The 16148-nt window shown below is 34.6% G+C and overlaps 1 protein-coding gene across 2 annotated transcripts in view; it reads left to right on the forward strand.

Moving 5' to 3' along the window:
- The window catches only part of Acss3 (acyl-CoA synthetase short-chain family member 3), a 158896-nt gene extending 144128 nt beyond the window's left edge, over positions 1 to 14768 (forward strand). For both annotated transcript variants that reach the window (XM_005374372.2, XM_005374371.2), the window contains exons 13-16: positions 207 to 329; positions 11785 to 11884; positions 11973 to 12148; positions 13127 to 14768. In XM_005374372.2, coding sequence (XP_005374429.1) covers positions 207 to 329; positions 11785 to 11884; positions 11973 to 12148; positions 13127 to 13195 — 468 coding nt within the window. In that variant the 3' untranslated portion in view covers positions 13196 to 14768. The remainder of the gene's footprint in view (positions 1 to 206; positions 330 to 11784; positions 11885 to 11972; positions 12149 to 13126) is intronic.
- The last annotated feature ends 1380 nt before the right edge of the window (positions 14769 to 16148 follow it).

Consider the following 16148-nt stretch of genomic DNA (forward strand, 5'->3'; position numbering starts at 1 on the left):
TATAAGAACACTTTATTTTATTCTTGGCTCTTAGAGGAGCAAACAGACTCTAGTAATATTACAAAACTGAAATTAATTTCATTGTATAGTTATGAAAAAGTCAAATACAATCAATCTATTCCTATCACATTTTACATTGTATCAAATTTAATATTACATTATCCAACAATGCATGCTACTAAAACATTATTGATTCTTATTTTCAGGGATACTACGACACTATGGATGCTGGTTATATGGATGAAGAAGGCTATGTGTATGTTATGTCTCGAGTTGATGATGTCATAAATGTTGCAGGTCACAGGATTTCCGCAGGTGCCATCGAAGAGGTATTGACTAACATGGATATATCAGTTCAAGTAGTGCCCAGAAACACTGCTAAACTGAACAAATACTGAAATTAAATCATCACACCTAGAATGTTCCTAAGCTCTTCGTATATAGCAGAGGTGACATTAATCCTATATCTCACCCCTCTCACTTTCTTCTGTATAAATTTTAATATTCTTCACACCCTCTATCCTAACCACTTTCATATATTTGTGTGTGTGTGTATGTGTGTGTGTGTGCTACTGTGTTTGAACCCAGGGCCTTCAAACTGAACTACATCCCAACCTATTCTTTTATGTTTTTGCTTTTTTTTTTAATAAGAGAGCCTATATACATTTATATCTTGCTATTTACTAGTTAATTGACTCTGGGGTCTTGAATTACTCCTAACTTATCATTAGACTTGATGTGATATATATATGTGATATATATATATATGTGATATAAGATTTAAACACTTCATTGTACTCTCAGATATGAGAAATTTTGTCCTAAATTACATAAAGACCACAAAAGTTTAAAATTTACACAAAGTAAATTCTTCTTTCCTGTACAAACTTAAAATATATATATTCTTTTAACCATCACAACAGACAGACAGGATAAATAAGAATTTCAATACTGCCAAAGAATTTTCTTAAGTCTCTGGTAACTGGTTTTTACTCTGTTCCAATATTTTGGCCTTATCTACAGTTCCATATAAATGGAATAATGCACTATGGCAAACTTTTGACAGTATTATGTCATTTAAAAAATACATCTATGACACATTTACATTGTGTTGTGTATCAATAGTTCAACCTTTTATGTTGTTGTGTTGTATGCCATCTTGTGTCTTGCTAAGTGAGCTTATGTATCCATTCACCCATTTGAGGAGTATGAGTTATTTCTAACTCTGAGCAATTATAAAGAATAGCATTGCATACACTCAAGTATAGCATTTTGTGTCGAAACTGTCTTCCCTTCTTTAGGCTAAATACATGGAGCGTATTTGTTAAGTTGTTTGATAGGGATATGTTTAGGTTTGTAAGAAACTACCATATTCTTTTGGAGGGTGGCTATAATATGTAAAATAGCATAACATACTAGAAGTATGTGTGGGTTCTTATTTCTTCCTGTTCTTTCCAGCACTTCATCATTCCTTATTATTTAAACCTTTCTAAAAGGCAGCTAATATTTCCTTACACTTTTAGTTTGAATTTACATTATAAGTAATGAGGTAGAGCGTCTTTTCACATGCTTATTTTCCATGCATATATTTCTTTAGTGATATATCTGATACATTTTGCCTGTGTAACAAAATTAGCTATTTTTGCTGCACAATTTTGAGTGTTCTCTACATATATGATGTTTTCCTACATCTGATAGATCCTTTGCAAATATTTTAGCCCATGGTGAGTGTTTTTATTCTATTCAGTATTCTCTTGATGAGGGCTAATGTCTAATTTTTTTTCTTTGCAGACCATTATTTTTAGTTCACATTTAAGAAATCTCTCCTAATCCAAAGTTTCAAATATGGTTTTGTTCTTTTTGGTTTCACCTAAGGGTTGCATTGTTCTAATTTTACATCTAATTCTGTTGTATAAATTTATATTACTTTAAATTTACATTTGAGCAAATTTTTGTACCTAATGCAAGGTGTGTATATTAATAATTATTTTTAAATGGATGCTAATTTTTGCAGCAACACTTGTTAAAAAGACTGTCTTTTCTTATTGTTTCTTTCACATAGTTTTCAAAAATCAGATGATGGTAATTGAACAGGCTTATTTCTAGAGTACCTCATCTGTTTCGTTAATCATTTGTCTTTTCATGAGCAGTCTATCTTAACAGTGTACCACTATGCTGTTGGTTAAAGTAGAGTAATGTGAGTCCTCCTCACTTACCCTTCCTTTCCAATATTACTGGGGCTGTTCCGTGTTGATTTTGGCTAGGAGATTTTCTATAGTTGCAATGAATCCATGTGTGCATTTTGATTAAGATTGTGTTATACCTATAGACTTAATAGTGGCTACATAAACCATATCGAATCTCTCCATCCATGAATTTTGTGATTGCCTTCATTTATGTAGGTCTTCTTAATGCAATTCATCAATATTTCACACTTCTTAGAGATTCTGAATTTTTACATATATATAGTCAATCGATGACTATATATATATATAGTCAGTTGAACTTTGTTGATATATAGTTGTTATAGTTGATACATTGTGTCAACTTGGGGAGTCTAGAGGTTTGGCTAAGTGACTCAGCAGGAAGCCAGGGTGCTTACTTTGTATGCATCCTGAGCCTGTGGAAGAGGAGGGCATGGAAATTATGTGAGAGCTACACGCCCCTTAGGTGGGGCTAGCCTGTTTACAAAGTAAAGCAGGGAAAGAAGCTGCTTGCTGCCATTCCTCCCGTTTGCTCTGGCTGTTTACTGTTCGGCTGCCATTCCCCCCTTTGCTCTTTTTGCTTTGCTATATTCTGCCTCGGAGCCAGCCAAGTAGGGACTGAAACCTCCATAAAATGTGAGCTAAATAAACCTTTCCTTCCTTCATTTTGGGCGTTGGGTATTTTGTCTCAGCAACGAGAGAAAAGTAACCAAGACAATAGTCAAGTATTTAATTTTAGCTACTGTAAAGAATATTTTTAAAAAATGTAATAGAAATATTTCTTGCTAGGGAATAGAAAATAATATTAATTTTTGTATAATGATATTTGCATACTGATATGTGTTCTGTTAAGAAGAGTGAAAACAAATAATTTTGTGTTGTTCCTAATCTTAGGGTGGAAATATCCAGTATCTCATATTTAAGAATAGTGTTAACCTATAGGTGTCTTTGTTCTTGTCTTTTTTCAAATTGAGCACATTTTCTCGTATTCCTACTTTACTGAGTATTTTTTTATCATGAATTAACATTAAAAATGTTTAAGTGCTTTTTTCATCTTTTGATAGATGTGTGTGTGTGTGTTTAAAGTCTGTTATATGAATTCTATTAGATTATTTTAATTGTTAAATTAATATTGCATTTCTAGGATAAAACACTTTTATGATGATTTTTGTTTTATATATTGGCTTTTAAATCTATGATAATTTTCTTTGTTATAAAGAGTGCTTTATGTGATAAGTGTATTACCACTGTACCTTTTTTGAATAATGATTGCACCATTTATATTTTTTAAAGACTCAGTATGGTTTGTGGAGGTTTTTGGTAATGTTTGATTGAGTCTTGCTTTTATTTTCATCCACTGTGACAGTGTTTAGGTTGTTACTGGTGTTTTTATACCAGATAAATAACATATTGATATATTTTACTGACATTTGTTTATTTATTTTTTGAAAGAAGGTCTCACTCTGCAGTTCAGGCTGGCCTTGAACTCACTACATAGCCCAAGCTGGTCTCAAACTCACAATATTAGGGAAGAGTGAGTGCTGGGATTGCAGGTGTGCACCACCATAACCAGTTAGAATATATTTGTTTTTATATCTACTAATTTATTATTAATTTTCTCTTTGCTTCTTCTTTCCATTATATTTCTCCCTTTCATTGTAAAGATATTTCAGTTCTTTTTAATTATATTTTAGCTCTTAAGCAGGACTTAAAAATAAAAAGTCATATTCCCCAAACATCCCTACAGCTATTGTTCTTTGTTCTAGTACAGATAGAAGCAGAATCTGTTGTCCTTGTAGGTAAGAACTTATAAACTCCTGCTCCTATAACATCCTGTTATGCCTGTTATCTACATGTGTCTTTATGTTTAAAATTGATTTTATAAGCATGTAGAGTGTTGTTTTGTAATCTCTGCACATCCATATTTTATTTATTTATTTATTTATTTATTTATTTATTTATTTTTCCAGTACAGGGAATTGAACTCACGACCTTGCGCTTGCCAGGCAGGCACTGTGCCACTAAGCTAAATGCCCAGCCCCATCCATATTTTAATTGGCATTCTTATAGCATTGACATTAAGTGACTATCAAGACTGATTGCCTTATTATCTACCATATTTGTTACTGTTGGAGCTGGGGATTTAGCTCAGTGGCACAGGGTCTGCCTGGCAAGCACAAGGTAGTGAGTTTGTTTCCCAGTCCTGGAAAGAAAACAAAACAAAACCATATTTGTTATTGTTTTCTATTTGTTGCCTTTTTTCTTTGTTCCATTTTTGTCTTCCTTTGTCTGTGTTTTGTTCTTGCTGAACATTTCATAGGATCCCTTTATTATATTTGTAAAATATAATTTTACAAATATAATAATTAAATAACCTTGATTCTCCTTTCCTTGCCCTTGTATTGACACTCTCATTCCTCTCCCATATGCATAAGTTCATAGATAGAGGTCTGTCTCTGTCTCTATCTCTCTGTCTGTCTTTTACATCTATCTTTTTTCTCCTTCTAAAAATTTTTCAATTTTTGTTTGTTTGAGAAAGTCCTGCATTTCTAAAGAAACGTATCAGTACAGAAATTTAGTTTGATGATTTTCCCTCTTCTCAATAATTTAAATATTTTATTTGAATCTTTTCTGGATTATATGGTTGCTGAGGAAAAGTTACATATGATTATGATGTTTGATCCTCAGTAAGTAGGGTATTTTTTTTTCTTTTAAGATTTTTGTATATTTGATTTCCTGACATTCAAATATGATATGCTTATGTGGAAATTTTAAAAATGTATATACAGGTGCCCTGCTTGATGTTTGTTTTTTGAGATTTCTGGATCTCTGATATTTTGTGACATAATATTTTGGAGAAACTATGTCACTATTGCTTTAAATACTGCTTCTATCTGCTCTTTTCTTTCCGTGTTCTTACTACGTGTATGTATCATCTTTTGAAATATCTTCAAGCTTATGCATTTTTTTCCTCAGCCATGAGAAGTCTACTAATTAACCCATGAAAGACGTTCTTTTTCTGTGAAAGTATTTTTTATTTCTGCACTCTCTTCTGATTTTTTTTTTTTAGAATTTTCATCTGTATAACCTGTGTTGTATTTCTGATGTTTTCCACATTTTCCATCAAATCCCTTTGTCACTCAGCATCCTGTTATGTAGCAAAGAATCTGAGATTATCATCTAAAAAGGAGGAAAATTTTAGTTTATCTCACAGTTTCATAGGTTCCAGCCTACGATCATCCATCCTAGTAAAAGACTAGCACCATCCTTCATTTCCCTTTGAGTCACAACTCCAGTGACCCAAGATCTTTCATTATTCCCCATCTCCAGGAGAACCCACAGCACCACAGACTGGGTGCCAGTCTTTAACACATGGGCTTTTGGAACATTTCATACCTAAACTGTGGCATTGTGCTTCCAGATGCCTAAAATCCAGGTCCATTTTACAGTGCAAATTATGTTTAATCTATTTCCAAGTGTCTGTGAGTCTTAACAGCTCCAGCATTGCTCAGAAGCCCAAGTCTGAAGTTTTATCTAGGACTCAAGGAAATTCAGCTCTAAGCCCTTATAAAAGATTTTTAAAAATCAAGTTGTAAAACACCAAGATATATTGGCACAGGGTATAAATCTCCATTCCAAAAAGGGAGAGTAGGAAAAAGAATACATCAAAATTAAAGCAAAGCAAGATCAAAACCCAGCAGGGTAAACACCAAATGCTACAGCTGCATGTCTGGCATCCAGGACACATAGTAATGTGTGTGATGTCCAAAGTGTTTAGGCAGCTCCACTGCTATGACTTTGTGAGGCCTCAGCGTAATAATGATAGCTTTTCGAGTCCCTGGCCTCCTAATCCCAACGTTCTTGCCAAGTTCCCCTGATTCTAGTGCTTCCTTGGCTTCTTACATTTGTGTGGCTTTGTTTTATTTTGCTTTGTTTTGTTTTGCCTTTTAACTTGCCATGTTATTTTTTGTTGAAACATGAGCATGATGGTCTGAGTATAAAGAATTGCTGTGCGTAAACCTTTATTGATGTGCTGGTAAGGTGTGGGTTGAGGAAATACATTCTGTAGTCTTGGATTCGGTTTCCTGTCACTGGACTGAAAAATTTTTCCATTGCCTCTCAGTTTCTTCTCTACCTTGGGTAGGACAGATGAGTAGATGGCTGTGGAGCTGGATAGTCCTTTTCTTCTTTGTCAGTTAGGCTCTGACAAAACACCAGTCAGTTATTCTCTGACAGAATTGTGGGTTTTTGTTTGCTTCTTTCTTTTTGATGATAGATTTTGCTAAGGAAAACAGAATGTTCTGGAGTATTCCAGAATAGTTCTCCCCACCTCATATATAAAGTTAAAGGAAATTTTTCCCAGATAATCACTTGTGCTCCTGAATAATAAGCTCCTAAGTAGGAAGGGCCCCTGAAGTTTTTAATTCTCAGATTGGTCCACATTGAGCCTCTTAAAATTTGTCCATTACAGTTCAGGATTTCCTATCCCAATACTTGTTCCTAAGGAGTTTTTGTTCCAGGAATTTGTTATTCTCTGTGTTCTCCTGTCTGTCTCTCCAGTTTGTGGTTGGGGGCATGATTCACCCTGGGACCTTACTCTCTAACATAGTAAAGAGAAACTTGATCTTTTAGATGGTTCTGCTTCTAATTTATTGTCAGGAAGGAGTGATGACTTCCAAACCTGTGTACAAGACCCGGCCTACGAGTCCTCCCTCACTCTGACTCCCACTGCTGCTCCTTTCTGGCCCTCTGGTTAGGAAGTCCGAGGTTCCATCAGCAGCGATCCATTCGCAGGGACCACATGGCTCATGCAGGGCAGGGCAAATGGCACTGAACCTTTGGGTGTTCTTTTGGTGAAGGCTGGGAAAGTACCTTGAGCTCCATCCTGCTTGATCTGCTGCCAGTCCTGGAGGAGAAGGCCAGGCTCCCAGCTTCTTTGCTGGTGGTTCCTTGGTGTGGAAACGCAACAGCCCTGGGGAGAGGAAGTGGCACTGCCTTTGCTGGCCTTCATCTGAAAACAAAAAAAGGCTAGAGTCTGTTTCGCGGATCTTTTGCTGCTTCCTGGGCCTCCTTAGAGGCACAGCAGGATTTTCTTGGAGATTTCTGTCTCTACACTCATTGGAAGTTCCACAGTCTGGGCTGCTCTAGCTTCCTTGCCAGGATATATAAAAAAAAGACAAAATAAACAAGCGAGCAAAACCACAGAACTTCCAAACAATGAAAAACAAAGAACTCATCACCAGGTTGTCTCTCAAGCTTTCACAGTTTATTTTAGCCCACTGTGCTTTTCTTGGTAATTAATGGAAGCAATAAGGTGGAACTAGTTATACCATCTTCTCCAGAACAGAAACCTGAAATAGTTTTTAATTTGAATGGAGCAGGCAAACTATAAAATGATAAAAGAAAAAATTTAAAGTGAAATGATTAAAAATTTAGTGAGACCAGAGTATAGAGATACAAAGATTCTATTCATCTTCATCTTGTTAATAGTCACCTTCCGTATAGGTCACACTAAACAGATTAGTTCTTGTTGCACTACCTTTGTGTGTGTGTGTGTGTGTGTGTGTGTGTGTGTCTATGTGTGTGTCTGTGTGCGTGTGTCTGTGTGTGTCTGTGAGCATCTGTGAGTGTGCGTATGAATGTGAACTTTTTTGAGTAACAGGGAAGAACTTCATAAAATGTTTTAGAATGTGATTTTGGTGTGCTATTATAATACAGTATTATCTTGCTTTCAAATGACTGTATTTTGTGATAACATTAAATTAAAATTTATGCTTCATGTGTTTTTGTGTATTGGCAAAATGTAGTTCTGGTTGTGTGAACTTTTAATTTCTTGTTTCTAGAAGATTACCTCAGTATTCATCTGCATTTCTGGCAGACTCAGCTAATCAAAATATGAAGATTATATGTGCACAGCTCTTACTATCAGTCAGAAACTTTAGTTTCTTTATTTTAGTTTTAGAATAGAAAGAAGTGTCAACCTATTCAAATTTATTCTGTACCTTTATGCTTCTGCTCACAGCCTTCTCATTGTATGAAACATCAGAGTTAAGACAGGCAAAAAATAGGCAATTAAATTGGAAAAATAAAGAAAATGTGACAGGATTCTTGTCATGTAACAGAAATTTTGTCACTCTGTTTTAAGAGTATTAATAGCATGCAACAGGACATTGCTTAAGCTCTCAGTCTAGCATATCTTTTTATATAAATTAAATGATTAAATATTGGATGTAAGAAATTTAATCTTGATTCATGTCTGGTGTCAATTCATATCTCAATATTTAGAGTCTCTTTTAGAATTTACATTCTTGCTCCTAGCTCCTCAGAAAATTGCTTAGCAAACTGCTTTTTAATATATGAATGAAATGTTTGCACTGATGATAGGACCAGCTTTTATTAATCCATTCAAACCTTCATATTTAATTTCCAGTATTCCCTGTGGTGAATTATGTATTCTTCTTTAACTTTTTGAAACAAGAATTAAGGATTTTAACCCACTGAAATTTCACTTGTACAGAAAAATTTACTAAAATTGGTTTTTATATTTGGTGAAGATCACTATGCTTTTGTAGTTTCCCCAAATAAAAATGTTATAAGTTTATTATCTTATATAAAACACTAAATAAAAAATACTCAATCAGGAACATATATGATTAAAATCATTCCATCAAAAATATGTTCTTTTCTGTTCTTAGTCTTTAAAAAAGGAAGCCCTACAATAGCTTTTATAACATTAATAGGATATTATTCTTGTGGATCCCAATATAAGTGAGAACCTTCTGTAACTCTGGAGTAATAAGGTCTATTTTAACAGTTGATTAATCTTTGAAAGCCTAGCAACCATCTAGACACTTGGGAGACTTGAGTGGAAGTTGAAGGAGTTCTTAAGAAAATTGGGTCTGAAATCTGCTCTTTGGCACTTGTGAGCCGAAATTAGCAGGGACCAGTGTGATCCTTCTTGCTTAGTTCTCTTTCACTGATGCGGACAGGGTTTTCATTTGAAAAGATATCTATAGAACTAGTTGGGCTCCTGGATTTCATTCTTTCAGTTCAAATTTAACTTTCAGTTTGTTAAATAATACCAACAATGCCCTGGGGAACTGGGGAATCTGGTGTTAAAATACTGCATGTTGAGCCTGGGACAACATGCAAATATAACTTGCCCTCCATAAATTTGGTCCGAATAGGATTGCACTCTTTTCCATGTTAGCTGTTTTGCTCCTTATTTTAAGAATGGTGTCTTCAGTGGTGAAGATATATCTGGAAAGTGATTGTGTATCCCACAGAGATCCTTTGGAATTTCAATTCCTCTCAGTATTAAGTGATTACTGTTTTTAAATAGTTGCAAACTTGCTGAATATTGCCAGAGTCTTGGTATGAATATTGATGAAGGCATGGAATCGCTCTGACAGTTTCCTAGGCTATGCCAGTGTCAGAGTGATTCCTTATATTTTGCGAAGGTGCTTAATTTAAAAGAGTATTTTTAAATTAAAATTCTTAAAAGTATATTTGAGGGCTGGGGATGTAGTTAAGCCGCACAGTACCTGCCTGGCAATCAGAAGGTCCTGAGGTTGATTCCCGGTACAAAAAAAAGTCGTACTGAAAAACCTGTGTTGTGTAACCCACTGAAGCTTTGAAACCTTTTAAATACATTATAATATATACAAAAATGGTCACTAGTCAAATGACAGCTATTAACCAGACCTATTACATGAGACAGATGTACATTTCTATTGTGACAATTACCTTCTAAGGTACCTCATTTTTGCAGGTACTTAAATACCAGGTCGTTGTGGATGCCTCATAGATTTTATATTGAGGGGCTGGATGCATGAGTGTGGTTTTTGACTGTTCTTCCCACACGACATTTGGTGGGCTTCTGTCCCTCACATATCGCCAAGGCATATTTTGATGCTTTTCTTTTAAACGTTTCAGTTGTTAAAATTCATTCAGCGTGCAAATGTTAGGGGAAAGGGAAGGCTGAATGGGTAGGACATCAGGGGATTTTTACAATATTAAAACTATTATGTATAACACTTTAATGGTTGACACATGTCTTACATATTTTGGGAAAACCATAGAACATACAACAAATGTGAGCCACATGTAATCTAAGGACGTGGTTGAAAATGATGTGCCAGGGTCAGCTTATTGATTAGAAGAAATGTAGCACTCTCAGCACATTACTGAAGGAGGCTATGTGTATGTGAGTGTTGCTTCCTGCTTAATGTGCTGTAACTCTAGAACTACATTAAAAATAAAATCTATGAATTTATTCTGATTTTACATCTCCTCAACTCCTGAAAATGCTTCATTGCTCTTGCAATGTTGCTAACTGCATCTACCTCTGAAACGTTATCACTATTCATACTTCTGCTCCCTCCCTCCTTCTCTCTCTCTTTCTCTCTCTCTTTCCATCCCTAATTTCCAGACACCTTAATCTCTTTCAGATTTAATGGTATACATACAGTTTTTCTATTGAGCTATTCCCCCCTCCTCTTCCTTATGCCTAATCAATATCTCTTTATTCTTTAGATCAGCTCATTGTCATTTGCTAAGGGAAGATGTTTTTGATAGCTACATCTTTCTGGGAAATTATATGCTTTGCTATATCTTGCATATAAATAGCTTAACAGACTCTTACTACTGCTATGGTTAGACATTTATAAAAAGTAAAATTTCAAGGTTATTAATACTCTATCTGTTCTCATTACTAGACTATGAACATTATGTAGTGATACTTTGCCTATTTTTGCTCATAACTGAGCTTAATACAGGGTTGTTCCAATGGAGGCATTGAATAAACATTTGTTGCATGAATGAATATAAGACAAATAAGGACTGCTAAATGAACTGTTGGAATCAAGTTTGTTTGCTGTGCTCTCTAGACATGAGACATTTGGAATCACTGAAATATATATTAACCTCTCAGAGGAGGCCTTTTTGAACATGTATTTTTAAAAGTTCCATCACAGCAGAATTTTTTACACTGTAAGCATCTATAATTTATTTGGATTTTCAAATCTGTGAGTTCTTGTGATTCCAGATAGATGCTCCCCGCTTAAGGCCTTGAGAGCTGAACATGAGTAATATGAAATTGGTGATTATGGCACATCAGGACTGCGTCCACCCCCAGCCTCTTCTTTCAAGTCCTAGCAGATTCTCTCTGGATGGGCAGCCATTCAAGGAACTGTTCATTAACTTTATTATGCAGCCCTGGGGGCAACGGAATTCCTCTGAAAGCAGCCAGGACTACTGTCAAAACATGATAGGACCCCTGGTAGCTAGTACATGTGATATCTGTTGCATATGTTGTCTGACTGTATTAATAAATACTTAAGATGAAGCAACAATTTCCATACTTTCCAGGTAATCTGAGTAATTTATCTTAATTACTGTCAGTCTTTATGACTACCATGGGGATCCTAATCTTTCTAACCACTGGTAATTATGTGAGTTAATAATAAATTTTCAGACAGGCAGCTCACTGATATGTACTTTTTTTCTGTGTTAAAATCAGACACACACACACACATATATATGCACACATCTTCTAAATGAATGCCTTTTCTTATTACAGTCCATTCTCTCCCATGGTACTGTTGAAGACTGCGCTGTGGTGGGCAAGGAAGATCCTTTGAAAGGTCACGTTCCTCTAGCAATCTGTGTGTTAAGGAACGGTGAGACGTCTTTGTTCTTCCTGATTGTTTGGGCCTGAATGATTCACTCAGGTTAATTCATTGCTTACTGTTTCAACTTCCTCCCTAGATATCAATGCAACAGAGGAACAAGTTTTACAAGAAATTGTGATGCATGTCAGACAGAGCATTGGCCCTGTTGCTGCTTTTCGAAATGCAGTGTTTGTTAAACAATTGCCCAAAACCAGATCTGGCAAAATTCCTCGATCTACTCTATCTGCCTTAGTCAATGGCAAGCCATATAAGGTAAGTTATCAAGGGTATTTAATACTGAATTCAAAAATGCTTTTCACTGTTTCCATGTCGTCAGCGAAACTCTTAAAATGGTTCTTAAGCATGAATTGTCTCCCTACCAGATACATAACTGCATGATCTTTTTCATATTAAGAGAAAAATTGCATAGCTCCTCTCTGTAGGATGAGGGTTGGGAAAGAAAGGCCCATTAGTTAAAACCATACCTTTTGATTATAAGAACCAATATGTGAAAATATTTTTGGTATTAGTAATTATGCTAACTGAATTCAAACATACTTTTGCAAACTCAGTCCTTTTGAGTTAAAGGTACACTTTTCTTTATTATAGTCATTAATAACTATTAATGAATGAGAAAGTAAAATATTTGAGGCTTACAATAAATCTTTAAAATGTTATAATTGGACTGGGGATTTAGCTCAGCCGCAAAAGGTGCCTGCCTGGCAAGCACAAGGTTGTGAGTTCGGTTCCCGGTACCGGAGAAAAACCAAAGTCAAAAAAAAATAATAAATAAATAAAATGTTATAATTGATGTATGTGTTATTCCTCCTGCTTTGAGTGAAATTCATTTTAAGAAATTTTAGATTTATTCAAGAATAGATTGTATGCACACCCTGTGCAAAGATATACATATTTTATCAATAATATCTAATAAAAAGTAACGTAACAGTAGAGTCCTTATATGAGCAAATACATATCGAGAAAAGTAGAAAGCAACATTATAGAAATATTTAGAAAGACTATTAAGAAGAACTCTAAAGTATTACCTATGATCAATAGTTTTGTTCATTGAACCATTTGTTTATTACTTCAGAAGACTATAAATAGATTTTTTTTAAAAAGCTTTAAAATTCCCTATTTTATATATTTTATAGGAGTCTTATAAGATAATGTGATATCTTAATTTGCATATAATCATTTTATTATAATGAGTGTAGAGGGGCGTTTATCTGACACTAAATTTCTTTCCAGGTAACTCCTACAATTGAAGACCCCAGCATTTTTGGACACATAGAAGAAGCACTTAAAAAATCATCTTGATTTTTGCTCCTATTATGAGTTGGTCTGAGTTAATTTTGTAGTTGAAATTAAGTTATTTGAGTTATTTCCCAGAAATAAAAATTTACATAGAAATTACTTGCCAATTGAAATGTGAAATGTAAAACATCAATGAACCTAATCTATTAAAGACTAGTAAAAGAATCTGTCTGATTTGACCCAATTATATTGTTTTCAGTTGCCTGTAATATGGCATTAACTGTGTTGTCCAGTTCTATAAGAAAAATGTAGCCATTTTATGATTTTTAAAAATGGTTCCCCAAGAAATATCCTGTAACTGAAAGTGGCCCTTATAAATATATCCTGACAAAATTTAAAGCACAATTCAGCATCAAAAATAATTAAAATTGCTCTTGTAGAAATTCTTATTAATCTTAAAGTTCTTAATATTCATTAGATGCCTACATTGTTTTAAGTGAAATAGATAAAATGGAAATTTTAGGTAACGATGTAGACAGATGAAGTTATTGTCTAGGACAGGAGACCTGTGTGGCCATATGCTTCCTGAAGGAAGGCAAGAAGCCAGCATCACTGCTCTGCCTTCACTCAGACAAGTGAAATCACATATCTGCAGAGAACCTAAAGGTTCCTCAGCCCAATCTTTTCATTTTGGGAGATGAAGTCTCCCAAGAGCCCTGACTCATGATTTGGGTTCTTAGATTGTGTACTTCTTAATGGTTCTGACTTTGTTATCCCATCAAGTAAATAACACACAAATGAAATAGAGCGGCAAGGAAAGCTCTGAAGGAAGAAAGGTCAAGCCTGCATCCCAGGTCAGTAGGGAATGGTGAAGACCAGGGAGCACCTGCTCCATCAAAGGACTGCCCTGCCCAGTCGTGGAAGAATGTGTAGCCGGAGAAAGGTAGACAGGTCTCCTGCCACGAGAGCCTTGGGTTTCTAAAAGAAGCCAAAAATCCATCTTTTTTTGTGAAAGCTACGATTTTTACAATAGTGACACATGTCAGAATTATGTCAAAACATATTTTCATATTTAAACTTCCACAAATCTAGGAAGCCTTTTTAATAGAAATTTAAAGCTTGTCTTTAATAAGCTTATGGTAATGTACTGAATAACTAGAGTAGATATAAGTCGGTAATGAACTGATTTATTTGGAGTTCTACATGCATCAATTATAAAAGAACACTGAATCTTTGAAGATTCTCAAAGTATTTCTCAAACTTTTAGTAATTTGGGAACATTATTTTCAAGAACACATTGTCCTAACGTAATAGTTTGGGTACAGGAAATTTTATATGTGTGTGTGTGTGTGTGTGAGAGAGAGAGAGAGAGAGAGAGAGAGAGAGAGAGAGAGAGAGTGATAATACATGAGAATTTGCTTGTTTATGTCATAGAAATTACTTACAACCTGTATAAAATATTTTGAAAATATTAGCACTTTTTAGATTATAGGCTACAAAATAAGTGGTTTCTCAAAGTAAATTCCTATTTGCTTACACTGCCTTTTTGATTGTTATACCTGAAAAAATATATTTGTCTTTAATTATTTCAATAGTCTGAATTAATCCAACTAAATAGATTCTGTATAATTTGAAACTTGGTTTTCTTGAAATATCTTTTTAATTGAGTACATTGTTTTCTATTATCAGAACGGTAGGACTTACAAATAAACTATTTTAATGTCTTATCAATAAAATGTATTTCCTTATTTTTTTCTTACATGAGTCAGTTAACTTGAAATGGCAAATTCTTTAACTGAATGTGACTTCTTTATTTGCAAGTTGCGAGCTCAGATAGATCCAAGAGTTGCGTAAAAGTTGCATTTCTTGTCCTCTTGCACATTTTTCCTGGTAATCTCGTCTGAAGGGACATTTCCACAAGCAGCGTTGGGTTATTTCCCAGTTGTGTGGGTCTAGAAATAGTATCTATTTCTTGTGTCTCATTGAGGAAATTTATCTCTTTTGCACTGTTAGAGTATGACTAAAACTGGGCCCATAAAGGTCCACTCAAATCATCAGACTGCTTATAATTTCAGAATAAAACAAAGAAAAATTTCTATTTTAATAGTTACTATTAAGCACTGTTGCTAACAGTATCTAAAATATTTTGAATTAAATGTATCTTTTAATACAGTAATATAATGTTATAAAACATGTCATCATACTATTTGCCAAAGTAAATTGTATATGATTGCTTTTGGTATTTTCATGGAAGTTTTTACTCTAAGACATCAGGAAAATGAAAATGGAAAGTGCTTTCAAAGATCTGTAGAAAAATATTTTATAATTAATCATTTTTCTTTTGAATATATATTAAATATATGCAAATGAAATGTATCTTACATTTTAAGGAGCTGTTTTAGTTATCTAAAATAATTTGAAGGGTCTTGATCTGATCTCTGAAAATGTCACAGTTCATAAGGATGATGGTAAAAAGGAAAAATACTGTGGTTTTAGACTCCGTACAGGGAAAGGGTTTTAGAGCCTGGCAGAAGTTTCCTTATCAACAAAGCATATTTTATGCTTTCTGAGGGAAGTAGCTGGATCTTTGGTATCACTATATGTTAAAGACTATTGCAAATGATTAATAGTGCTTACTTGATCTCTAAAAAGAAGAGACTGGATTTAGTAATTGAAGGCTTTCTGCAGTTTGTGCATTTCCTGTCTCTCAGGACTCATAGGTTAAAGGAGGAGCTCTAGGGGAAGTCTTGAAGTTCCTGGGGGAGAAACCCTCGAAGGGAATGGTAGGGCAGAAGCCCTTCTGTCTCTCTGGGTTCCTAGCCGTGAGGTTTGCAGTTTGCCTCCTAAATGTGCTCCATTGCCATCCCACATGCTCGCCAAAGGCTCAAAGCAATTGGTCCACTAAATATTTGACTGGAAGCTCCAAAACTATGTGAGTCAAAACAATCCTTTTGTCTATATAAGCTAATTACCACAGATAATTCATTGTAGTGATGCAAAGTATGAGAATAAAGAC

The sequence above is a fragment of the Chinchilla lanigera genome, unplaced genomic scaffold (assembly GCF_000276665.1).
Source record: "Chinchilla lanigera isolate Chin_1 unplaced genomic scaffold, ChiLan1.0 scaffold00004, whole genome shotgun sequence".
Classification (NCBI taxonomy): domain Eukaryota; kingdom Metazoa; phylum Chordata; class Mammalia; order Rodentia; family Chinchillidae; genus Chinchilla; species Chinchilla lanigera.